The sequence below is a fragment of the Sceloporus undulatus genome, chromosome 5 (assembly GCF_019175285.1).
Source record: "Sceloporus undulatus isolate JIND9_A2432 ecotype Alabama chromosome 5, SceUnd_v1.1, whole genome shotgun sequence".
Classification (NCBI taxonomy): Eukaryota; Metazoa; Chordata; class Lepidosauria; order Squamata; family Phrynosomatidae; genus Sceloporus; species Sceloporus undulatus.
The window spans coordinates 69744952-69759639 of record NC_056526.1 but is presented as its reverse complement, the minus strand read 5'-3'; the positions used below and the strand labels follow the sequence as shown (position 1 = coordinate 69759639).

General features: G+C 41.7%; 1 protein-coding gene across 1 annotated transcript in view; it reads right to left on the bottom strand.

Moving 5' to 3' along the window:
• Positions 1-11091, bottom strand: part of CFTR (CF transmembrane conductance regulator) — a 120690-nt gene extending 109599 nt beyond the window's left edge. Inside the window, exon 1 of the mRNA XM_042470394.1 lies at positions 10933-11091. Coding sequence (XP_042326328.1) covers positions 10933-10985 — 53 coding nt within the window. The 5' untranslated portion in view covers positions 10986-11091. The remainder of the gene's footprint in view (positions 1-10932) is intronic.
• Positions 11092-14688: the final 3597 nt, after the last annotated feature.

Sequence of the window (14688 nt, the reverse complement as noted above, 5' to 3'; positions counted from 1 at the left end):
ATTAATACATTATACGTTTGGGGAAATTTATTTCAAGCAGTGATCTTCAGCAAGTTTTCATTGTATCAAAGTTTGCACTATGCAAATCTAATTTTAGGTAGAACAAGTCTACACTAAAAGAGTATTTTAGTCATAGTTCATTAATATAAACCAAGCAGCAACATCTGCAGTTGCTTTTGCGGAATGACAATGTATAGTCTTATTTTGCACACTACTTGCAAAATGCAAGCTGATGCACTGGCAGTCTGGTATTTCTAACATAAAATAGAGTTATCAGACTAATATGCATAGCATGGTAATCAGATAAAGCGTTTGCCTCATCCTCATCCATATTTTTATCTCCGTGAAGCTGGTGCAGGGTTGTACACAACAATAAAACTGCTGGTTTTCCATTCCAGCAAACTACCTGCAACAGATGCATCCAGCTGAAGCTTTCCACTGTGGGAGTATCTTTGGCTTTGATGTTAGTACAACAAGGAATAGATTCATTTTATCTGCCATGGTAACTTCACCAAAAACACTGATGCATTAAACTACTTCCCTGCTATTCATAATTTTTGCAGTTCTTGCATTCGAACTCTATGCTTATGTGATCAGCATACGGTTAGGTATGCTAGGCAAAAAAAAAAAAAAAATGAAAAACAGTTTCTGAAATCAGTCTAACAGTTTAGAATCTGACAGTCTCAGAGGAAACTAGGAATGAGGAACTACAAACAAACAAGGAAATACTCCTGCACAGGATGATTACCACATACATTTCAACACACATTCTGGAATCAACTAGGATATCTTACAAAAGAACTAATCAATATTCCAAGTAACCAGTTGCCCTAGCCACCTACAAATGACACACTGGAGGCTTACATACAATATTATCCTGACTGGAAGTCATAGCTCAAGCAGACTCATTAAGTGAATACAATTGCTCAAATCAAAACTTGTAAATCCCATTGATTAGTCTCGTCTCTTCTAGTAAGAACTAACAATTAGATATAGCCCACAGTTTCTTTTTCAACACAGGTGTTTCAGTTCAATGCCAATTATAGCTTCTAGTAATTTGAAATCTTAGGACTTTTCCAGTCCTATTTTAATATATTTATGTAAGAAATTTGTGAGGTCTCATTTGCAATACTGAAATGCAATTATATAAACAAAAGTTAGAAGAGCTCTGCTAATATCTAGGTTTTAAAAAAGGATCAAGGAACATATTTGGTTACCTTATATGAACACAAATAGGCCTGCAGAAGGGAAAAACATGTCATTTAGATTCCACTAAAAGTAAAGGAAGATGTGAAACTTTCACTGAGACTTTAGTAGTTTGCTTTGAATGGAGTTCCATTATGACTGTATATAAGAACAAACTACCATTAAACATTAATTCTCAGTGAAAGATTATCAGTTTCAAAATTCCCAGTGACTATTAAACTACCCCTAAATTATCAAAATACTGTCCATTTAGTAGTATTCGTTGAGAGTCAAAAAAGATATGTACTCAAATGGTTCTGCCAGTACTCCCAGGGAATGACTAGAGGGGTGGGGGGGGGGGGGCGCACAGTGCATCAAGTGACACCTTAAGGGTGGATGACACCATTGTTCCCCAAACATCTGACTTTTGGCAGAAACAGGCAGTGGCATTCGCCTGCATGCCTTTATGGTGTGGAATGGGAGGAAGTCAATGCAGGGTGACACCATAAAATACTGCACCAGGTGATGACAACCCTAGTGATGCCATTGAGGACCTTCTTCCATATTCAGCTACATATATCTAGTACTGGAACTTGAGATTCAGAAGGTACTTGAACTAAAAGATGTATTCTCTCTCATGTGCAGGAAGAGGTTTACACTGGCTCAGCCTTTTATGCATAGGACCAGTTGTATCCAGACTAACCGACAGCTCATCCTTGATGGACAAAAAGCTTGTTTAATATAAACAAAGAAGGCTGAACAGAGAATGGGGAGTCTGTTTCACCTCCCAAGTTCAGTTTCACACAAACGTAATATGTTTAAGCTGTGAATCAGAGATAGCGAATGGAAATGTTGGCTACAAACTACTTGAGGCCAATGATACAACAAATATATTCTAGTTTATTAATGTATTTTGTACATTGTACATCATGTTGTCATTTTTAGAAATGGAAAAAAGGAAAGTGTATACATGAAAACAATCAACCCATACGCAAGAGCAGTTTTGGTTTCATGCAGTGTAATGTTTATTATGTAAATTCATTATTTATGTTTTTGAGGGGGAAATGTTCACATGTATTGTTAATTGGTAGTCCATCTTTGAGAAGTTAAAAAAAGAGAAGCTGTAGCATGTAAACATTTCCTCCCCATCCATTAGAACTGACCTTTTCCATGGGGCAAAATCTGGGCCAACAGGAAGGATGCAGCTCCCAAAGTTTTTTTGTTTCCAAATGAGAAGGTGTATGGTGAGTCTTTTAAATCAAAAACCTTGCTTTTCATCCTGCCAGGAACAGTGTTTTTATGGCAAAATGGAGTGCCCCACAATTCCTCTTCCTGCAGTCAAATTGTCAAAATAGAGAAAAGGATGACATTTATGTATTCTTTCTAAAGACTCCTAGACACAAATTTATGTTTTAATTTTTCAACCAATTCTAGGGAAAGACTTGCAAAGATCCCATTTTCTATATAGAGATATTAGGATGGATAGAGAAAGAGGATGAAAAGGCTAGGATTACCCTCCCCAAAAAAGCTGCAGACTGGTGAGGCCGCAGTAGGTCCCAGGAGTGAAAAAATGGTTCCTGGATGATTGGAAGTTGCTGTCTTTTGTTATAGAAAAAGTTAACATATTTTGGATACCTGTTTACTGCAATAATGTCTGTCTTGACTTCAGTGTCCTAAACATTCTTAGATACCTGACTTACTGCAAAAGTGCCTACCTTGACTTTAGCATTCTAAACTTGCCAAGAAAATCCACTGTTCCCTGGTTTGTCTTATTCCTCTAAGGATGAAGGGAAGGACACTATACATTTGTTCAAAGAAATCACATTACTGAATGGGATTTAATTCCAAGTAAGTCGTAAGTGTCAATGTTAGCTTGTTTAAAACATATAATTCTAAGGCATTAATAACAAAATATAAATAAGGATAGTCAACTGGTAATAAATCGTGTGAGTTTTTGTCAATTAATTCAGCATCCCTAGGGCTGGTGTCACCCAGTGTGGTAACTCATGGTGTCACCCCTACCCTCCAATTGACCTCTTCCCATATCACATAATACGAAATCCTTAGTAATGGATGATTTTTAAATTGTGAGTTTTAAATGATGAATTTAAATGTGGATTGTTTTAATAAAGTGTACATTTTATTTGTCTTTTTACACTCATGTTTGTTTTAACTGATGTTGTTTGTCAGTCATTGTGCCCTGCCTTAATCCATGGGGAGAAGTTGGTAAGAAATTATTATTATTATTATTATTATTATTATTATTATTATTTCACTGTAGTTGAGATCCTACATTGGAGATGCATAACATAAATCTCCAAATGTGGAGTTACACATTTATTGAGCTATGCAACCCTTGTGTTGAATGCCAACATTGCTCAATGTACAACCAAATGTGCAACCAAAGGCAGAAGAGAATGCCCATGACACCACATGTGCAATACCACTTTTACACAAACCTGAACTGAATGTCAATGTTCCACTTTGGTCAAAAACGTCCAGTTGCTTCTATAAGGAACTTACACATGAATAAGACTCTACAGAATAACAGCTTACATGGCCAGTATTAATAATATAATTGTCACTATCAGTACTTCCTTCATTTAATTTTCCTCAATTTCTATCTCTACAATCACATTCCCAATCATGTGTACTGTACGATTCTGGAAGATGACAGCATTCAAAGACATAGCCATTTTAGATGTTTCCACCTAAAATATATATTTTTTTAAATCCTGTAGCCTCTTTGAAATTGAGAAAAGGAAGCATTTGATGACTAGACCTGAAGTCTGCAAAAATGTATGCTAGAAAATTATGTTTTCCATTCTCAAAGGTACTACAAAATTCCTTTATATCTTTGAATGGCAGCAACAACAACAACAATGATACTGAGATTTAAGGCAGGTTATAATTTAAAAAACAAATCCAGTAAAGTTGGCTGTAGTTCACAAAAGCTTGTACTATAATATATCTGTTAGTCAGTAAAATACCACAGAACTCTCTGTTGTTTTTGATTATGATACTGCATCTGTTCCTGACCACAGAGAAGATGCAGGTGAGATCTAAATACTCTGTATCCTCAAATGCATGTGTGGGTGAGAGTATTTTGTGTTGGTTCTACACCTAATTGAATGCCGGTTTCCAGAAGGTGATAATGGAGGATTCCTCTTCAGTTCCGTGTCATTTTTGCTTTGGAGTTTGCACAGTTTCCTCTTATTCTCTGTATTACGCAGTGCCTATATCAAACAAGCTAAGGTTCAGTCCAAATGAAATGGTAGCACAGCTCACTGCTGGTTTCTAGGTCTGGATGTTGGAGAATCAATTTCTTTTGGAGATATTCCACCATGTATGTAGTTTAGAAATACTTCTGGATCAAATAATGTAGTAAGATGTTAAAGTGGCCTCTGTTGCATGGCACATCCTACCAGCTTAGGCTGGTATCCCACACATAGCCTTATCTAGAATAAATTATTGGACAGCTGCAATCTATGATTTAGTACATTTCTATTAGGAAAACTGCCATGTGTTGAATACAGAGCTGCCTTTGAAGATCTGGAAACTATTGCTGCTGCAGAACATGACAGTTTGAATATTGTGCCAGTCCTCTTTCACTTGCCTTGCTCCCAGTTTGTTGAAATTCAAAGCACTGGTTTTCATCTATAAAGTTCTTCATGACTTTGGACCTCAATCCTGAATGCTTCCATATGTGCCTACTTGTGCCTTAAGATCATCTATGGAGAACCTCCTATGAAGTCCTCCTTCTCAGTATTGGCTGTTAGAGAAAGGACCATCTCTGGGGCAGAGCCTGGTTATGAAATATCTTTCACAGGGAAACATGCCTAATGTCAACATTGGTTTCCCCCTTCCCAGAAAAAACTTTTGCATCTTTGCTATTTTACTCCATATTACGTGTTACTATTAACTTCAGTTTTATTTCTTGTCAGGTTTCAGGTTCTAAATTTTCTGTATTTTATCATTTTTTATGTTATATTTTCATTAGCTTGGGTTTTGTACTTGGCATTTGGATTTGTTGTTGCACCTGTTATGTTGTTCACTGATCATGCATTTTAGCCTTTCCATACAGGCATAGTTGATCATAAAACAGAAGTAAACAGGTGGATATTTTCCCCTTTCTTTCAATGCATATTTGTGTGTGGAATAATGATTCTAATCTCTAATTGTGTGAGCACAGAACTGGGGATGATAGTTGTTTTGAGTTAATAAAGATTGTTATCATATAAATGTGCCCTTAAGTCACATCTTGTTCCTTGCCACCCTTTAACTTGGCACATATGGGCAGACTAGTTGTTCAGTGTGTCTGGAGGGCAAAACTAATCAAGGGGTTGTATTTCTGTCGCCCCACATTTACACACAAGCAGAAAACAAACTGCCTGGAAAGGACAGCTGTTAAAATTTTAAAAACATCTAAAGGACACTAGAGGACTATGTCAAACCAGAGGTCTTTCTAGTCCAGCATCAAAATTTCCACAGAGGCGAACCAGATGTCTTCAGCTCTTCAAAGCAACAGGTGGCCTCTACCATTGTGTACTCTCCAGGAACTTGTATTTAGCAACATATTGGTTGCATATAGTCAATATTACCAAGATCTATAGATAGTGCTTTCCTTAATTAACTTATCATGTTCAGAATTCTTTTGGAGTGATCATTTTTGGACCATAAATTCTATAATCCTCCAACAAGCATGGACAGTATTCATCCCAACTAGGGATTCAGGTGCTAAAAAGGGTGCTTGCAGGCTGCTCCTTAGGGGTAGTCTGTCGAGCCCTGTAGACCCTTGACATGAATGTCTAGTTGTAATTGACTGTAGGGGGCAGTGCTCATCTGTTACTAAGCCAAAGAGCCAGTGTTGTCCAAGGACTACTCTGGTGTTCATGTGGCCCACATGACTGCACTGAACACTTTTACCTTTCCACTGAAATCATACCTATTTATCTATTTTCATTTGCATGCTTTTGAACTGCTAGGTTGGCAGAAACTGGGACTAGTGAAAGGAGCTCACTCCACCATGTGGCACTCAAGGCCTCAAATTGCCAACCTGCTGACCTTACGATCGTCAGAATTCGCATCTTAACCACAAAGCAACTGCATCCTTTTATAGAATAATAAAGCCTGCCTGTGATATAGCCTGTGCATACTTGCTTAGGAGTAAGCTACTCTGAATTCATGAAAGGAGCTTCTAAGCATTTTTATAGTGATCTTAGTGGTACAATGTTTCCAGACCACTTGAATCAGCCTAGTGGGGGCGGGGAGGTCAAACCCATCATGCTCCATCTGTTCTGGGGTTCATGGAACTTGCTGTATTGGTAGACACATGATTCCCACTTCTAGTTTAAAACAGAAATTATGGGGGGAGTTAGGGAATTTATTGTAAGGACCATGATCTGAGAGCCACTCTTCTGGCATTAAGCTTGCCCTGAGCTGGGCATTGGCATGATGGGAGAACACCTGAGAGCTCCTTGCTCTCAGTCTTACCTTCATGTCCCTGACAGATGGAAGATAGGAGATAAATTCTCCCTGTATGAGATGGCCCAGGTTCTGATATTATTAGAAGAGGCCCTTTTCTTTTATTATTGCAAGCATGGTTGGTGGGGAGAGAAAAGAGGGCCTCTTCGATGGCTGGCTCTAGACTCTGGAACTCCCTTCCCAGGGAGGACAGAATGGCCCCTCCTTGGTGTCTTTTTTATTCATTGTTGTTGTGTGCTTTCAAGTTGTTTCCGACTTATGACAACCCTAAGGCAAACCTTTAATGGGTTTTCTTGGCAAGTTTCTTCAGAGGCAGTTTGCCATTGCTATCCTCTCAGGCTGAGAGTGTGTGACTTGCTCAAAGTCACCCAGAGGTTTCATGGTCAAGTGGAGATTCCAACCCTGTTCTCCAGAGTCACAGTCTAACAGTCAAACCACTATATATCCTCCTTTTTATTCAGTTGGTCTGAATAACACAGAAAGTTTTTAAAGAATGAGTTGGGGGTAATGCACAGTTTTAACTGAACTGTTTAAAGTGCTTTCATCTTTTTTAATTGCATCTAGTCTTTTTTAACTGCATCTAGACTTTTAATCTGTGGTGATTTAAATACTGTAATAGTTTAATTTTTTTTCATGCTAATTTTTATACATTTTTAATTGTATTTAAACTGTGAGGCACTTTGAGTCCCAATTGTGGGGGGAAAGCAGGATATAAATGAATATAATAGATTGATGATGATATGATGATGATGATGGAGAGCCAGTGTGGTGTAGTGGTTTGAGCACTGGAATAGGACTCTGGAGACCAGGGTTCAAATCACTGCTCAGACATGGAAACCCACCGAATGACCTTGGGAAACTACACTCTGTCAGCCTCAAAGTGATAAACCCTCCCTCTGATGAAACTTGACAAGAAAACCCTGTGATAGGTTCGCCATAAGTTAGAAATGACTTGAAGACACACAATAATAATAATAGTTTTATTATAATAAAGGTTGATTCCAACCCTAAGGTGCACCTGGGGTTTTATTGGCAAGTTTCTTCAGAGAGGGTTTGCCACTGCCATCATCTGAAATAATAATAATAATAATAATAATAATAATAATAATAATAATAATAATAATAATAATAATATACTGAATAGCCGACTCATGTAATTATTATGTACCGAGATCTTGTAGCACCATGAAGGAGATCAGGAGGTTATCCTGTGAATATTCTGGAAAAATCACATAATTATGCGTAACAATTTCACATGTCACAGCACAACACCCGCCATTAAATGCGCACCTTTTTATTTTCGCCATTTCAGCAACAATACATTTTTCCGCTTTGGTGGGATGTTTTAAATGTAATCTAATATCTCTTTAATGCCGAAATCAACCCCAGTGTGACAAACTCTAATTACTCAAAGAAAGAAGTTGACAATGTGAGCTTTTGTAGTCTTTCTTTTCAGTGAGTCTCAAAGTTGCTACAAGATCCCTCTCCATACTGATTCCACAGACTAACACAGCGATATCTTTGAATTCATGAAGCTTATCGCACATGGTCCAGAAACGTTGTGGGAGCGCCAAGGATGTGTAGTGTAGTTGAGGTTTCCCACTATGTTCCCGTCATGGAATCGTTCACGGGGAAGCCATTTCCTGAATAACAGGATATCCTATTATTCAGAAAATGGCTCCTCCCAGCTTCCCCATGAACGATTCCATGACAGGAACATAGCGGGAAGCCTCAATTACACTTTAGAAGCCCCATGGATGATTACATCCCTGGCACTTCTGCAATGTTTCTGCCATGTTTGTGTGACGTCTGGATGATGTTTCGCCCTGCGTGTGATAAAGTCCCATGTCTTTATTGATCATACTGTATATACTCATGCATAAGTCTAGAAATTTAGGTTAAAAAATTGACCCCAAAAAACCTGAGTCGACTTATCCATGGGTCCATGTAAATACTGTATATTAACATGCATATATATTCTATATACTCGACTATAAGTCAAACTCATATATAAGTCGAGGGCAGGTTTTGGGGCTAAAATTATGGCTTTTGATATGACCTGTGGATAAGTCAAGAGTAAAACTTAAGGAACTAAAGGATGAAACAAAGGGGGAAAATGCCAAAGAACCTAACAAAATTCCAGCAAGCATAACTATTTGTGCAAAAGAATGGATGGATGAGACAGTAGATTAAACTCTTGCCTTTATATAGTGAATTAAAATATAGTACTTCCATTGAGCTGTGGATAAGTCAACTCAAGTTTTTTGGGTCAATTTTTTTACCTAAATTTCTAGACCTATACATGAGTGTATATATATATATTGATGATGATGATGATGATGATGATGAAAGGCAAGAGTTTAATCTGCCCTGGAAGCATTGACCCTGTTTTACTCTCTCATCCATGCAACCTTTAGTATGTGCACCAACAGTTATGTCTGACGGAATTTTGTAAGTTCTTTGGCATTGTTTTCCTTTCACAGAAGAGACCACAAGGACTATCCAGTCCAACCTCCTGCCATGCAAAGCATCCCAACAGATGGTCATCCAGCCTCTGTTTAGACCTCCAAGGAAGGAGACTCCACCACTCTCTGAGGGAGTGTGTTCCACTGTTGAACGGCCCTTTCTGTCATGAAGTTCCTCCTATTGTTGAGGTTGAATCTCTTTTCCTGGAGCTTGCATCCATTTTTCCATTTTCTAGTCTCTGGAGCAACAGAAAACAAACTTGTTCCCTCCTCAATATGACATCCCTTCAAATATTTAAACATATCATCTCTCAACCTTCTCTTCTCCAGGCTAAACATCCCCAGCTCCCTAAGTCATTCCTCATAGGGCATGGTTTCCAGAGCCATCACCATTTTAGTTGTCCTCCTTTGGACACACTCCAGTTTCTCAATGTCCTTTTTAAATTGTGGTGCCCAGAACTGGACACAATATTCCAGGTGGGGCCTGACCAGAGCAGAATAGAGTGGAACTGTTACTTCCCTTGATCTAGACACTATACTTCTATTGATGCAGCCTAAAATCGCATTGGCCTTGTTAGCTGCTGCATCGCACTGTTGACTCATGTTCAATTTGTGGTCTACTTGGACTCCCAGATCCGTTTCACACATAGTTTCATTCAGCCAGGTGTCCCCATCCTATATCTGTGCATTTCATTTTTCCACTCTAAGTGCAGTACCATACATTTCTCCCTTTCCTTCCTTCTTTCATCCCTCTTTACATTAATGTGCCTAAGTTTTCCCTTCGATTTATCCATGGGTTGGATCAAAATCCATAATTTTGGCCCCTTGACTTATACATGAGGTTGACTTCTAGTCGAGTATATATAGGCAAGTTCTCTCTGAAGCCTGCCATGCAGCTTCCTTGGAGTGGACATAGCGGTCCTCTTTGACTCTGTGAGCAAACAAGAGGCTTAGGAGGGGAACCTGGTCGGGCGGGAAGACCGGCATCCAGCAAGCTCTCCTCCTCCCTCCTCCGAGGGCTTGTCCCGGAATGAGCAAGGAGCAGATCCCGCAAGTGAGCAAAGAAGACGCCTCCGTCAAAGGTTAACTCGAGGAGGAGGAGGATCTGCTTGAGCTGGGGATCTTGGGGCCCTTGCCCCAGAAGAGAGAGAAGGGAACAAGAGCAAGGAGCGAAGGAATGGCGCTAGGGCTGCATCCACACTGGGGAAATAATCCGGTTTGGCACCGCTTTTCATTGCCTTGGCTCAAGGCTATGGAATCCTGGGAGTTGGAGTTTGTTGTTGTGGGGCCCAGGGGAAGGGAGGATGCAATGTAGGGCCTGTCCTGGAAAAGGAGGACGCCCCCAGCGCTTCGACGGCCCCCGCGAGAAGCCAGGCGTTAACCACTGCTTTGTCGGGAGGGATGTTGTTGTTGTTGCGTGTTTAAAATCAGGAATAGATCACCTCTTCCTTCCAATCCAGAGGAAGCAGGTGCCCAGAGGGGGTCCCTGAGGGGTTTTTATTCTTGTGGCCTCGGGAAAGGGGCTGAAGGGAAAAGGGCGCGCAAAGTTGCGCATTCCTCTTTCCGCTTCCCCGTCGCCTCCTTCTCGCTTTGTCCTCCTTTTGCAGGACGCGTCCTCCAATCCGGGAGGCATCCCCGGGCCTCCTCCATCCTCAGGGCTGAAGCAGCCCTAGTTCTCTGAATGTTTTCTCCCCTTTGAGCCAAGCCCCCCATTTCTTCGGGGCTCTTGCGCATTCATTCCCCGACCTTCGGCGGCGCCGGCTCCTCCTCATCCCTCGTCCGCCTCCTTCAGCCTTACCTGAAGAAGAGCTTGGAGAACACGTTCGCCTTCTCCAGCGGCGACCTCTGCATGGTGGCTTCCCCTCCGCCGTCGAGGGGGGCTCCTTCGGGCAGAGAAGGAAAGGAGGGAGTCTGCCTCAAGAAGAGAGCCTTGGAGGGGGAGGACCCCAAGGACACCCCAAACTTCAAAGCCCCCGGAGCCCTGGATTCCCAAGTGGAGGGTTCTCCCTCTGTGTCCCGTTCTCTTTGCCCCTTATTCCCCTCCGAGGCCACCGCCTCCCTCTTTCCTCCTGCCCCTCTCCCCGCCTTCAGAAGACGGCCCTTCGCCTGCCCTGGCCTTTCTCCTCCTCCTCCTCCTCCTCCTTCTTTGAGGCGCCCGCAAGAGCTTCCCTGAATCCCAGGGAAGGCTCCCCTGGGCAGGTTACTCGCTTCCCGGCTCTTTCCTCCTCCAACCTTGAAGGTGCCCAGCCCAGCCTCCCTCTGAGGAGGAGGAGGAGGATGGCCAGCCTTGCCAAGCAGAGCTCCCTCAGACTGGCTTCCGAGGGCTGGAGGCAAGAGGCTGCCCTCAGTCCCCATTTTTCTATGTATTAAAGGCTGGATAGTGCAGTAAAGAACGATGAACCAAAAAGGCTTGAGGCAGGCAGCCTTCCCTATCCACTGATTCTATTTATTTATTTTATCCACGGCTTTTAAAATACACCCCAAAAAAGCAAACCCTGCTATTGCCATTTTATATAAGGGGACCCCATTCTATACATAATCCTCTGCCTCACAAGCGCCTTCGCGCCAGGGGCCTCTTCTCTTCCTCCTCCTTCGCTTTCTCCTTCTTCTGCTTCGTGTGCCCCCTGAGTCCCGGGGAGATTGCCCAGGGCAGCAGGTTGCCTTCCTCGGGGCATGGTCCTTTCCTCCCCCTTCTCCGACCTTGTGGAGCGGTGTCCTCAACGGCTGCATCCACACTGGAGAAATAACCCGGTTTTGGCACCGCTTTAACTCTGTCTGGCTCAAGGCTATGGACTTCTGGGAGTTGGCAGTTTGTTGTGGAGCCCAGAGCAGAGAGATTCAATGTCCATAGAGAATCATTTGAGAATGCATGCTCATAGGGAAACATAGGGGAATAATTGCCCGTAGAGAAACATAGGGGATTACTTGCCCGTTGGGAAACATTGGAGAATAATTGCCCATGGAGAAAACATAGGGGAATACTTGCCCATTGGGAAACATAGAGGAATAATTACCCATAGGGAAACATAGGGGAATACTTGCCCATAGAGAAACATAGAGGAATAATTGCCCATAGAGAAACATAGGGGATTACTTGCCCATTGGGAACACATAGAGGAATAATTACCTATAGGGAAACATAGGGGAATACTTGCCCATAAAACATAGGGGCAAACCTTGCCCATTGGGAAACCCATAGAGGAATAATTACCCACTAGGGAAACTAGGGGAAATACTTGCCCATAGAGAAAACATAGGGATACTTGCCCATTGGGAACATATGAGAATAATTATTCCTATAGGGAAACATAGGGAATACTTGCCCATAGAGAAACATAGGGGACTACGCCCAAAACATCGCCGGAACAACCCAAGGCGACACAAACACTCCCAAGACGAAAACACGAACTCCCAAACATACAAAAAACCCATAGGGAAACATAGGGGAATACTTTGCCCATAGAGAAACATAGGGGAATAACTTGCCCATGTGGGAAACATAGAGAATAATTACCATCATAGGGAAACATAGGAACCAAGAACGCCAAACATATAAAAAAACCCATAGAAAAACATAGGGGAATACTCCCAAAAACATTTAAAGAAACCCCATTGGAAACAAATAGAGAATAATTACACTGTAGGGAAACATAGGGGAATTTGCCCATAGAGAACATAGGGGAATAACTTGCCATTGGGAAACATAGAGGACATAATTACCCATAGGGAAACATAGGTGAAACTTGCTGCCCATGAGAAACAAGGGGATTACTTGCCCATTGGGAACAATAAGAGGAATAATTCAACAAAACATAGGGAACCCAAAAAACATAGGGGAATACGTGCCCCATAGAGAAACATAGGGGAATACTTGCCCATTGGGAAACATAGAGGAATAATTACCGATTGGGAAACATAGAGGAATAATTACCCATAGGGAAACATAGGGGAATACTTGCCCATAGAGAAACATAGGGGGAATAATTGCCTGTTGGGAAATATTGGAGAATACTTGCTCATAGGGAAACATAGATGAATACTTGCCCATAGGGAATAATTGGTGAATACTTGCCCTATGTTTCCCTATGGGCAAGTATTCTCCAATGAATCCCTATGGACAAGTATTCTCCAATGATTCTCTGTGGGTAAGTATTTCTCTATAGGCAAGTACTGTCATTTGTTTTAGTATGTCCCATAATTATGAATCAAGGCTTTATTCTTGCACCCTTCCATATCCATGAATTATTTTTTTTTATCCTCGGGTTTTATCCATGGCTTCAAAATATTTTTTTAAATTGCCAAAATGCTAACCTTGATCTTTCCATTTTATACAAGGGGACACCATTTTACTATGCCATTGTATTTCATGGGACTTGAGCATCCACAGATTTTGGTATCCACGGAGGTTAACAAACACCCAGCTGATGCCAAGGGCCCACTGTATTATCTCCGAGTCAAATGCCTTTCACCATTAGGCTAGCATCTCTATCTGGTTCTGAAAACGGTCTCCTCAGTATGAGAGCCAGCCTGGCATAGTGGTTTGAGGGTTGGACTAGGACTCGGGGAGCCAGGAGCGATGGAAACCTACTGGGTGACACTGGGCAAATCACACTCTCTGAAGCTCAAGGAAGGGCAAACGTCTTCTGAACAAATCATGTCAAGACAACCCCATGATAGGTTTGCCTTAGGGTCGCGATAAATCAGAAATAACATAAAGGCATATGACAACTGCTCAGTAGTTAACCTGGAACTAGCCATGTTAATCTGGAAAATCAGCATGCAAAGGGATCTAGCAGCACCTTTGAGATGAACTGAAAGATAGAAGCTGTATGATGATCTTTCATAGGCTTGATCCTGCTTCTTCAGTTGCACAGGATCAGTATGTTGAGTATTGCTTTCTCCACAGACAGAGCTCATCCAGGCAGAGCTGGAAATGTCCATGCATATGTTTGTTCAGTTTTCCAGGCTTTTAGATCCTTTAGCCTCTGCACCTGGAACTGCCTGAAGCACTAAGCATTGTATTTGTGTTATAACTGCATGGTTGTAATGCAGAAGAAGTTAAGTTCCATCTTGTAATGCTACAATCACAGTTAACTTAGGGCATGTCTACATGGACCATTTACACAGGTTTCCACCTGACCCTCATGAGGGAAAGCCAATTTTACACTGAATCTGGACCATCCCTGCATTAAACCACATTTTAAAAACTCGCCATTTGCTCCAGCTCTGCCAGGAAAATCTGGAACACTCTGGAGCAAGTGGATGTTAACAAACGGTGACATCCTCTGTTGGTGCAAATCACCCCTTCTGTAGTCACAGTGAGGTAGCCAGCCATATGATTGATGAGGGTGCCTTGTTTTCAATCTCAGAGGGTGTGACTTGCATTAGTGCCACCAGTGGTGCTGCCAGGTGGCACAGTGCGGCATACATGTAAACCGTTGCCCAGTGTTGCTCCAGAGTGCCTAAGTAACAAGAAAAAGTGAGAGCCACTTTGGGGCCAGAATATTCCAGGAGCAGCCCAGAGTATTCTAGCCAGTGCAAACCCACCCTTTGT